At 40.9% G+C, this 12,299-nt stretch overlaps 2 protein-coding genes across 2 annotated transcripts; both read left to right on the forward strand.

The window, feature by feature from the left end:
• The first annotated feature begins 971 nt into the window (after nt 1-971).
• Nucleotides 972-2,476, forward strand: LOC106654851 (zinc finger protein 809-like). The gene is made up of 4 exons (XM_023460237.1): nt 972-1,225; nt 1,325-1,442; nt 1,513-2,310; nt 2,408-2,476. The coding sequence occupies exons 1-4, from the start codon at nt 1,200-1,202 to the stop codon at nt 2,474-2,476; spliced, it is 1,011 nt and encodes a 336-aa protein (XP_023316005.1). The 5' UTR covers nt 972-1,199.
• Nucleotides 2,477-9,550: 7,074 nt separating this feature from the next.
• On the forward strand, nt 9,551-10,771 carry LOC106654542 (ankyrin-1-like). The gene has a single exon (XM_014374465.1). It carries the CDS (start codon nt 9,551-9,553, stop codon nt 10,769-10,771), a length of 1,221 nt encoding a protein of 406 aa, XP_014229951.1.
• The last annotated feature ends 1,528 nt before the right edge of the window (nt 10,772-12,299 follow it).

The following is a 12,299-nucleotide window of genomic DNA, read 5'->3' on the forward strand; positions in this document are numbered from 1 at the left end:
TGCGTAGTATACGCGATATATTGCTTTGTAACACTAACCGAATTTAGCGAGAGAGGCGCGTCACTATCCCTGCCATATAGCGTCATTGCTGCGAGCTGTTTTTGTTTTGTTTTTTTTTTTGTGGGCAAAAAGAGATGCAAAGTACATCCGCACAAGCACGATATGATGTATGAGTAAAAATACAAGAGCTTGGCAGCTCGTGGCTCTTGGCATCCTATACGAGTTCGACTGTTTCCACTTCTGCAGGCTATTCTCTCCTCTTTCCGCGCATCGTAATTTCGTCTCGAGCTCAATCTTACGCAGTAATTTCGAGCGCAGAATGCGAATTCGATTCGATCGCGTGTAAAGGACAGCGCGCGGATATCGATACATACATCGTCGCGTTTTCGTGCCCGCGCAGACACAAAGGCCGCACGAAAAGCGCCCGACGATCGCCCACCTATACGCCCGTCCTCTTGCCTAAAATTAGAAAGGCCAGTCGAGGAGAGCAATTCGGCCCTTTACTCGGCGGAAACATATATATATTCGACGAGAATTTATACGCGAGGTACCGTACGCGTATGATGATATATACGTACTTAATACTCTATCGAGCCGCGCGCATGATTTTGACTTGCTAATTCTCATCAAAGAGTCGACGGTTCGAGTGCTCCGATGCGGTATTTATACGAGAGCGTCTCTCTTTGTAATCGNCCCCCTTGTGTCGGACGTACACCGGTTCAAGTTTAATTCTGCATCAGCGAGAAAACGTAAATTACAGCTAGGTAGAGGCAATGCCTATATTGGCCTTGGGATTACAATAACATTCAGATAAATAAAATGAAAATGGTATAATTTTTTTGTTGAAGCATAAAACAAGTATTTTTTGTGAAACCCATTATTGTAGAATCTACAGTGAACATATAGCTGCACCAGTGCTCAACAACTGCGTTTATCAAGGCGGTCGTCAGTAGAGAAGGAACGTTTCGTCATTGAACAATAACAATCGCCTGGCTAATATGTAAGTACGATCGAAGAAATCACTCGTTACGCAGCGTAATGTGAATCTTTACGAGTCGAGCAAGTGTTTACAAATTATATCTGTAAAATTGCATAAAGGTTAAGTCGAGGTGCAGTGCTGTAGCTATTGCAGAGGCAGTTTAACCTCAAATTTTTTCTCGGTGTTCATCTTGTAAAATTACAGCGATTATAAGCGAGTCATGGAACGCAATATCGATGTAATTAGGTAAATATTTTGGTGTGCTATGCTAGCGTGATCATTTTTTTGAACAATATATATCTATAAATAAATTCGGTTGTTAAAATAAAATCGGTTGTTTTTCAGGGTTAAGGAGGAGCCGGAGAGCGATGCATGGACGAGCAATGGTGAAGATTATGTTTTCGATTTGGTGGACTCTTGCAAAACCGAAAACGTTGAAACATTACCATTTTACGAATTGACAGTAAGTTAAATGATTAGAATAATGTTCTGTTTTTCTATCATCAATAACTATCTCAACATTTTAACTTTAGGCGAATAACGCGAATGAGGTTATGGCGTTGCAGAAAAATTCAGATGGAAAAATATTCATAGATTTTGAGTGCAAAAATGAAAAACTTGAACTGCCGCCTCTATCCGTGAACATTTGCAAATCTGAGAATCCAAGTTGTCTATCTTCTGTGAAAATCGAAAACGAAAAACCGAACAATTACGGGAATGAAAAAAGTCTGAGAATTTTAATAGAAAAAGGGTTTAATTATGAACAAAATTGCCAATTCAACGTTTACTCCCAGGCACAAATTGTCAAATGTGAGAAATTGAAAAATGATGATAAAACCATCGAAAAAAAATCAACGGATGTATCAAAAAAGTGTCAAGAAACTTATACAGACAAAGAACGTCTAAAAAGGCGAAAAAATAACTACTTTGAATGTAATATTTGCCACAAATCGTTTGGACGCCAAAAAACCTTGAAAAACCACATCGATGTAGTACATAATCGTATTAAACCCTACGAGTGTGAGATATGTCACAAATCGTTTGGATACCAGCAAACCTTGAAAAACCACATTGATGTAGTACATAATCGTAACAAACCCTTTGAATGTGAGATTTGTCACGTATCATTTGGAAAAAAAGGTAATCTTAGAATTCACATCAGTGCAGTGCATATTGGTAGCAAACCCTTCGAGTGCGAGATTTGTCGCAAAGCATTTGAATGCCAGAGTAAACTTAAACGTCATGTCAACGATGTACATGATCGTAGTAAACCCTTTGAATGTAAGATTTGTCACAAATCATTTGGACAAAAAACAAACCTCACAACTCACGTAAATACAGTACATATTCGCAGTAAACCCTTTGAATGTGAGATTTGCGGCAAATTGTTTTCAAACAAAAATAATATCAAAATACACGTTAATTCAGTACATGATCGCAGCAAACCTTTCGAATGCGACAGTTGTTATAAATCTTTTGGATACCAGCATACCTTAAAAAATCACATAAATTTCGTACATAATTCAAACAGAGCCTCTGAATGTGTGATTTGTCAAAGATCATTTGGAAAAAAAGTGACCTCAAACGTCACGTTGATGCACGTTATACATAATCGTATCAAACCCTTCGAATGTGACATTTGTCTCAAATCATTTGGGCAAAAACATACCCTTAAAAAACACATAAACGTAATCCATGATCGAAGCAAAGCCTTTGAATGTGACATTTGTCACAAATCATTTAGATATCAGCATGCCTTAAAAAAACACTCGAGAGCAGTACATAATCTTAGCTAAGCCTTTCAAATGTAATTTTACAATTTTATAAACTACAAAATTACTTAAAATTGTACTTACTTACTAACTATTGTAGAAATGATAAAATTTTGATATGAATGCTCTGTAATTTTGTAAAATAAATTACAAGAATAAATTGCATTAATCATTTGCACATGAAATAATAAATTACATAGCACGCATTGGACATGATGTTTTTTATTCATTTTGTATTTTTCGAAAACCTTGTTTCAATCCAAAATTCCAAAGTGGTGTCCGAAAAGTTCTGAATAAATTCACACGAATTCTTAAATTTTATATTTTACAATACTTTTTCGGTAAGTTAATGATGTTTGTCAAGTAAAAAATAATTGAATTCGCGTTTAATTAAGTTAGCATTTATCATTAATCATAGTATTTGAATGTTTTTTTTCTAAGTTTTGTGTATAATTTTTCTTCAAGTATCTCAAAGCTAAAAGAAACTTGAGAATAAATTTTCTAAAAATTTCGGCAATGTCAAACTCTGAATAAGTCGTTTTATTGACAGAAAAACGCAATGTTTGGTTTTCGAAAAAAGCTTAATTGCTACAAAAAAAAATACATGCATTTCAATTGTTTACTTATTTTTTCATGTGTCTGGTCTGGTCTCAAACGACAAAACTGTCAATCTTAATTTTAGCCCCGAATCGTGTCGACGATCGGTATAGAATTTCTCGACATTATTTTCATTTCATCCGTAAACTCGACTCGATGCGCTACAGAAACTAAATGAGCCAAGCACGCGACGATCGGCTTTTACACTAATCCTGATATCATCATTTTTTCGTTGCGACATTTTTTTATCATTACTATACGTCGACACGTAATTCGAGTCCTTTATGACTCAGCAATTTTTCTCGGACGACTGCAGCAGCCGCGCGTCGAAACGATCGTACCGTGGCCCGGCAATTAGAAAATTTAATAATAACGACGCGGACAAATTTTTCGGACACATCTCCCGTATAGTCTAGAGGGAGGTGACTTTTTTGGAAACTCTCCAAGCTCCGCCGAAGCGAGCGAGATCTTGTATCGTTGTCGTAGGGCACTTTTTTCCGTCCCCCGTGTCTCTCTCTCTCCGTGCACTGCTCGTCGTGTTAAATAGAGCGAAGAAGGCAAAAGAGAAAAAAAAGTTAACGCGAATTTAGACGTAATTTTTTTTTTTTTTTTTGCAACGGGGAGTCCGGTCATATAAAATTCAACCGTACAAAAAGACAAGAGGACGAGCTAGATCTCCGGGCTCTCTTTCTCGCATTTCACGCACGCACACACACACACACGCGCGTTCGAGGGTGTCGGAACGCTTTACATATCATACATACGTAATATATTTCTCCGAGCCCCCGCCTTTCCGTGCTCTAATTAAGCATTCGATTCGAAAGCACGAGAGCATCGTCGTGCATTATCCAACCTGTTAATTTTTCGCACGGCTCGTTCGCACCGATCGATTCGAATAGGTCGGATGAAAGAATGAAAAAAAAGGGTTACCCCATGAAACACAAGAAAAGGAAAAGGAAAAAAGAACGATGTTAATTCAATTTTGTGTAAGAGCGGCTACCTCGGCAGTCTCTTTTTCTCCTTCCGTATACTCTCTGCCGCATGGGCGCGTGAATGTTACAATTTGAGGGACCTCAAATTTACCAAGGTAAATTGACCTTTGGACACTAGTTGAGACATGCTCTTTCCCTTTTCTCACCCCAGCTCACGACGAAATCGTCTCGCCCAAACGAAATTCATAGGTGTAAATTGACGCGACTGTATATAGCGCGTAGGTGGGGAAATCTACTTTGCTTCAAACTGTTCAACCTTATTATCATCATTGTTATTATACGGAAGGGGCGGCCGACACTCCATATCCCCGACACAATTCAATTTCCTATATAGTCGGGTTGAATCGACGCCGGAGAATCCAAACATTGGATCGAGACTCTATGCGCATATGCAGCGATTCGCGAGAAGAATTCATCCCACACGTATATAGGTATGATTTTGCATGTAACGTATGTTCGCGCCGCTCGATAAGGTCAACACACTCCGCGCAGCGTGTGACGATGATATAATTAAAGAGTCGTAATCCGCTTGTAAAGATCGTATCAGCTGCTCGGCGGCAAACGAACGTTATTACGTGTATGGTTTGTGGGTAAAAGCTGATACAATCGTCTAAGTGTATAAGTAGCTCGAGTAAGAGATCATCGGGACGTGAAATTGGTTTATTGATGAAACTAATTCGGCATATTTATAGTAGACTCCCCTGTATTGTACGCTGTTAAATGTAACATGCAAACTTGCATCTCTCAAAATGTCCCTTTAGTATGAATGTCACGAAAAAACATGAATTATTTTCGAACTGTTTTCATTACTGTTGCCTTGTATTCGTCTGAGGTTATACTGAATTCACTACGAAATTTTATATTAAACAAAAAATATCGAGCTTCTCTCGCTTCTCGTATTGTGCCGCGACGTATATATTTACATCATTGCCAATGCGCTCGACTCGTCTCGAGAATGTGAAAGATAACAGAGCGACTCTTACTTGCTTACAGTCGATCCGCATGCTGTACGTTCAGTATGCGTTACAACGTCGCTGACGTAGTGATATATAAACAGAGTCGAGATCTCGCTTTAAATTGCTTTCGGCGATTTTTCGTAAAAGTATAATATTAACGTTACAATAATTATAAGTGATGTTATAAGCGGTGTTTTTCGTGAGTGGAATAATAACAACGATGGGCTCAAGTTTTGCAAAAAATTTGTTAACTATGCGTCAAGAGGTCAATTGGGATATCGAAGATGAACGATCAACGCTGTTTCTCAAAGATCTGTTTCATGCGATCAATAATTGGAATAATTGGAATAATTGGAATGGGAATTTGGACCCTATTCCGAAACCCCGAAAAATTTTTCGACCCAGAGAAATCGAGACGCTTCTCATTCTGGATGTGATCGCCGAATTAGAAAGGCCGAGCCCCGTTTCTCGAGGAATTCCACTCGTCAAATTCGTGATCAGGACTTACGGCTACAAAGATCAGCCCGAACTCGACCAAGACGGTAAGCCAGTGCTGCGTCGCACCACTGCGCTGCATCACGCAGCTAGACGCGAATTATTCGGCGCCGTCGCCAATCTATTCAAGATATACGACAGATTCGACGCGAACTACGTCGACGAAGATGGATTTACGCACTTTCACGCGGCTTACCAGGCCGGCTGCAACGACGTCGTCAACAAGTTCCTCGAACTCGGCCAGGATCCCAATTGCCTCGTGGCGAAAACGGGTGACTCGCCGTTATGCTTGGCTGTGCGTTACCGTCGACGCGAGGTGGTAGGGTTGCTGCTGAGAGGCGGCTCGGATCCAAATTTGGCGAACAAACACGGATCGACGCCTCTGCACTTACTTTGCATGAATTCCGACGTTGACTCGGTGAACTCGTTCTTCGAGATCAACGATGAAACGCAGCGGACGATAAAAATCGACGCAAAAGACAACTCGGGCAGTACACCGCTGCGATTGGCCGTGGCGAGTCTCTCGCCGGATATGATTTTTAAGCTCTTGGGTCGTGGCGCAGATCTGTCCAGCTTCGTTTTTCCTACCGAGGAACAATTCAAGGGGGGTTCTAAAGATTCGGGACTCGAAAATCTAAAGGATTATTTAAAATTGAAACGAACGTTTAACGCTCTGATCGTCGTCGAGTTTCTGGGAAAAAGAGGATACGAACTGCAGCGAGAAGACGCCCTGACGATCATGAAAGTTTTCGCTGAGATCGGATTGTTCGAGAAGACGCCGGATACTGGCAAATCTTGGTGCGACGACGAGGTAGCGGACGCATTGAAACGGATAATTATGAGCGATGATCCGTTACTCGTGTCGCGATCCTTTTTAAAATACATTTACACCCCCGTTCAGTTGAAATTGAACGAGGCGAAGATTCCCCAAATCCATCGCAATTCCTGTATAACGAAACTATGTAATAAAGTGACGAGAGAATTTTTGCAGCATTGGCGACTGGAGTTTTTTTTTACACTGACTCACTGTCAGCTGCCGATTCTTTGCTGCGAAAAAATCATGCAGGAGCTTTCAAACAAAGATTTGTTCCACATGTGCATGGCTACTGAAAAAATTTAATAAATCACAATTACGATAATTTGAGCTTCGTTACGTCTGTGTAAAAACAATAAGTGTGTAATGATTTTTTTTTGTAGTCATCCCCTGAAACAGTTCTCAAACGGTTATAGAGTTGGAATTGAAATAAATTTATTATGAGGGAACTAATAATCAGAATAAAAATGTCAAATTCTTGTAATTAGCAAGTATAAAATTACTGAAATAAAATTTGAAATTGAACTGCAAAGTGTAATTCATTTACCTCAATAATGAATTCCTAAAAATAATCAATCATGAAGCTTTGAAATATTATCTAATTTTTATAGACTACAAATTAGTGCAAAAGTAAGTACCTTATGTGTCGATAAAAGTTACAAGAAGCGGAGTCAATGGAAAATCTGACGTCTTTATATTCTGCTTAAATTTGACATGCAAAGAGTTCATTAATTAATCGAGTCATCGATACGCGAGTAATAGTTCACATATAAATTCACCATCGCAATACAGTATAAAGAAAGTCGTTGCATTTTAACATAAAATATATTCGGCTGCAAAATAACATCAAGCGGCGGTCAACGCGTTTCAAAACATCACATCTTGATCTTGTCTTTGTGTGGTGCGTCACTTATACGGCAGCAGCAGCGCCGCATTTCGAACGTCGAGTCGTTCTGTGTTCGCTCAGTACACGTTGGGACGCGGCAACGTAAACAGCAACAAAAGAAAGTCGCATCGAGCGCGGCCTGTGATTCCCTTGAGAAAGAGTAAAAAATAGTGTATAAATTTTCAACGACTGTGTGTTGTGCGATTGTGCAGAATAATGGCCAAAAACGATCAGAATTGCTTGAAAAAATTGAAAGCCATTCGAGAAAAGGCCAATTGGGAGATCGAGGAAGACAGATACGCGTTACTCAAAAGTTTTGCAATTTTGGCCAATCGTTGGAAGGGCCAACTTCCTAACCTCCGAGACATATTTCGAAGCGAAGAAATGAATTGGCTTCTCGCGGAGAACGTGAAGAGCAAATGTATCTGTAATAACATTTACAACTGTACCAAACTCGTTAAATTTGCTATCAAAGCCGGCTACAAAGACAGGCCCGAGCTAGATGAAGACGGCAAGCCGATATTGCGTCGCGCCACTGCGCTGCACTGCGCGGCTAGACTAAGATACCCCGATACCGTCGCAGATCTTTTCAAAATTTACACCAGTTACGACGCGAATTACAGTGACGACAGAGGACTCACGCATTTCCATGTGGCCTGCGAGTTTGGCCACGCAAACGTCGTCAAGAAATTCCTCGAACACGGGCTGAATCCCGATTGCTCGTCTGAAGAGACGAAAGCGGGCTGGGTCGATCCGCCGATAAACTTGGCGGTGGCGCACGACCACAAGAAAATCGTCCAACTGCTGCTGAAGCACGGCGCCGAGCCGTTTCAAAAGGACGCGGATGGCTGGACGCCCGTGCACGTTATTTGCGAGAGGATCAGACAAGAAAAGAGAGCTAGTGATTTGAGAAAATATTTTTAGCTTTGTAATTGAGTTGAATAATTATGTTTCAAAGCAATTGAAAATTGCTTGTAATTAGTAGTTAATTTACTAGAACAATGTTCAATATTAAACTTCAATGCAAAAGTAATATTATGTGTAAATGCTGACTTGTGTAAAAATAAATTTTTAAAAATCTATATTTTAACAGTTTTTTATGCAATATATAATGTATTTTTATTTATTTAAAAAACTTCAATTACGCCCTCAACATATTACATAATTACAGGTAAAATTGTATGAGTATCTTGTGTTTTGTATGTGAAATCGTCTGAAAACGAAAATGATTAATGAAACCCAGCGGAAAAAATTAATTATAGAGAAGTTTCACTTTTGATGCCGGTATATAGACAGCTAATATCATAGTATTTTAGATTTATTTTTTCAAATTTTTGAGATTTTCTTTTTCATTGAATTTTAAGAGATAATTAACTTAATTTTTCATAAATAATTTTCGGTCATTTACAAGCTTTAGTAGTGAGTTCTGAGGCCGCTAGTTTTTCATAGATTTTAGGACTTTTTAAAAAAAATTTAGGCAGATTGTTTTCGAAATTTCAAAACTTTTCGTTCTTTGCAATTTTTCGTTCAAGTGCTTCTCTCTCGAAATAAAAAATCGAAGAGATTTTTGAATAAAATTGAAAACGCTTTTAAAATGTGTCTCAAGGCCCATGGGTTCAAACCAAGCACAGGAAGCCTCATTATCGTGTATCTGCAAGAGATCCCAAAGAAATTTTTGGGAAAGACTCGTCACCGAGGGCTAAAGCGATTTTCCTTGTGGAAAGTTTCACGAACAAGGGTCATTTCGAAATTGTTAAGGTCGTTGCGCAGCGCACCAAGTGGTCACCAAGTCGCAGTCACAGCCAATCCAAGTTTTAGGTGAAAGTAGCCGTAGCAACGCATCTGTAGTTTCGTGCATGTCGTGTCATTCGGTAACGAGTAGAAAGTGAAAGTCACGGAGTAAAAGTATGTAGTACGAGTTACGACGCCGCAACGTGAACAGCTATATATACACGAAGATCGCATCGACCGACTAAACACGTGGGGCACTCGTGACTATAAAATATAAAAAAAAAAAAATACTTCGTAATATCGTGTACCGTGTGTGTGAGTGCGCAAAATGTTTCGTTCGGCCTGTGACCTCGTACAAGTGGATCATCCTAAGGATTGGAGTATCGAAAACGAGAGACTTGAATATCTTCGTCGACTCGAGGCTTCGATCAGCAATTGCGAGAGCCAACCTGCAAATCTCCTGGACATTTTTCGACCCGAAGAAATCGAGTGTCTTCTATCGGATTGCGTGAAAAACATTTTGGAAGACAGAAGTCCTTATCGAGCATTCGTCGAGTTTGTAGTTCGCAGCGGCTACAAGGACGTGTCCCAATTCGACGAAGACGGCAAGCCACAGTTGCGTCGAACTACACCGATACATCACGCGGCTAAACATTCCCTCGACTTGGCTGCCGTAGTCCGTGAGCTATTCCAAGTGTACGAGTGCGATACGAATTACATCGACGAAACTGGATCGACGCATTTCCACGTGGCCGTCCAGTTCGGTTGTGCCGACGTCGTCGAGAAATTCCTAGAACTCGGCCAGGATCCCAACATCGTCGCGACGGGAACGGGCAATTCGCCGCTACACTTGGCTGCGATCTTTGGCCGCAGGAAGATCGCTGAAATGCTGGCGAGGAGTAGGGCCAAGACAACTTTGGTCAATGCAGAAGGACTGACTCCTGTGGCAGTGAGAAGATGCGCCGATCCACGCTCTGAATCGACTGTGCTTATAAGCAATTTCTACAAACGATGGATAAATGAATCGACTTCTGTTCGCGTTTTCAAGAAATTTCACGACGATAACTTGTCGGAGATCGCATCGAAGATAATCGACGTACAACAGCGAGACCTATTGCGCAAGGCTCTGCGTTACCGCAATAGAGAAATGGCCGAATTGCTGCTGAGACGCGGCGCGAATCCTAATTCGGCCGATGCGCGTGGGGAAACAGCTCTGCGCGTCGTTGGCAGGATCGACGAAGATTCGGTAAAAGCGTTCTTCGAGATCTGCGACGCGATCGGGCAGACGGTGCTCGTCGATGCTCGCGACAACGGGGGTCACACGCGGCGCTATATACGAGGCCTTGAAATACGGACGCGACCAAGTGGTCAAGCTGCTGCTGAGAAGAGGCGCCGCGATCCAAATCTAGCCAGCAAGAAAGGATTGACACCTCTGCATGAAATTTGCATCCGTTCCACTTGTTTTGGATTCCCGGAGACGTTGTTCGAGATCGACGAGCGAGCGCAGCGATTTAGGGTGCGAGTCGATGCCCTGGACAACTTACGGTAACACGCCGCTACACTTGGCGCTGCGCCACCTCAACGAAAAAATGGCGGAGTTACTGCTGAGAAACGGAGCCCGATCCAAACTTAATGGATGCATTTGGATCGACTGCTCTACACTTGATTTGCAAGCATCGCAATGACAAATTAGCGGAACTATTCTTCGAGATCTGCGACGGCAATCGTCAGTTCGTGCAGATCGACGCTCGGGACACAGGTTGGGTCGGACGCCGCTGCAATGGGCCGTGGCGAGGATCAAGCCGCTCTTGGTCAATGCGCTCTTGGATCGTGGCGCCGAGATGTCTCGCTTCGATTTTCCCATATTAGATGAGAACCCCACTTACTACGGCGCTGGCTTCGATCCGAAAATTGATTATTATTCCGGGTGTAAAATGGCAATAGCGTCCAGCGCTCTGCTCACGATCGAAATTCTCGAGAGCGCAGGATACGAGCTGGACTCAAGCGACGCCCTGACGGTCATCGATATTCTTCGTCAAGCACAGATTGTTCGAGGAGCCGTCGCAGGATCTTGAAAATTGTTGGTACGACGACGAGCGAGTTGTGAACGAAACCAGAGAGAAAATGATAGTTCCCAATTTGTCGCTCTATGATCTGATCCGAATGCGACCCGAAGAGGCGGAAACTGTGCTACTCTTCGAGACCGACTCGGTACTATTTTACGTGCTTTCCGAAAGTGACGAGGCTTGTTACATGCATCTCTGTGAGAAAATGTCAAGACGATTTTTCCGCAACTGGGCCCTGGTAATTTTCATGGAGCTGATAAATTACTGACTGCCACTCGAGTGCTGTGAAATCATCATCGATGAATCATTCACGAACAGAGAGCTATATAGTATTTGCTCGGCTGCTTCAATCCCAAGTTCATGATGGCGGTGGGCATATTCGTGGTATTTTTCAGTGTCTAATGCCTTTTAACGTTATATATTTTTTTTAATATTAATCAAATAAATAAATTGAAACAATGAGTTTCGCAAATTATGTATATTCATTGCCTTACGGCATCTTATCGAAACCAAAATTAGTCAAATACGCGAAAAATACAAATATTTTTGTTAAAAAATAAAATTATACCGAATTGCGAGTAAAGTATACGCCCCTATTTTCGATCAGTTGGTCCCTAATTTCGATCAAATTTAAATCAATTTTTTTGTAGGATTGAAACTTGATATTTGATTTTGAATAATGTATTTCTGTTGAAGATTTTCGATTCATTCAGCCAATTATTAAAAAAAATTTTCTTACGTACAATTCAGTTTTTTAATATTAATTAATTATTGACCTAATATAGGGACATGGTCGAAAATAAGGGCATATACCTTACGTACGTTCAATGCTCACTTTTCACAGTTTTACCTATCGTACCAAATGCGACTAGAGAAGTGTCACTTCTAAAAGGACTATTACGAGAGACTATAGCCGTATTGATTGTCACATATTCATGTTACCGTACGCAGCCTTTCATAAACTCTAAATTAACGGCTGCTACTAACCAAAAAATTAGCAGCAGTTGAATG

Source organism: Trichogramma pretiosum, unplaced genomic scaffold (genome assembly GCF_000599845.2).
Source record: "Trichogramma pretiosum strain Unisexual culture from Peru unplaced genomic scaffold, Tpre_2.0 scaffold83, whole genome shotgun sequence".
Taxonomy (NCBI): Eukaryota; Metazoa; Arthropoda; class Insecta; order Hymenoptera; family Trichogrammatidae; genus Trichogramma; species Trichogramma pretiosum.

Excerpts from the sequence above, each read along its gene's own strand:
- LOC106654851 (XM_023460237.1), top strand. The coding sequence starts at position 1,200 with ATGGAACGCAATATCGATGTAATTAG. Across the intron at positions 1,226-1,324 it reads CGCAATATCGATGTAATTAG|GGTTAAGGAGGAGCCGGAGA; the intron begins GTAAATATTTTG and ends GTTGTTTTTCAG. Across the intron at positions 1,443-1,512 it reads TACCATTTTACGAATTGACA|GCGAATAACGCGAATGAGGT; the intron begins GTAAGTTAAATG and ends TTTTAACTTTAG.
- LOC106654542 (XM_014374465.1), top strand. The coding sequence starts at position 9,551 with ATGTTTCGTTCGGCCTGTGACCTCGTACAAGTGGATCATCCTAAGGAT.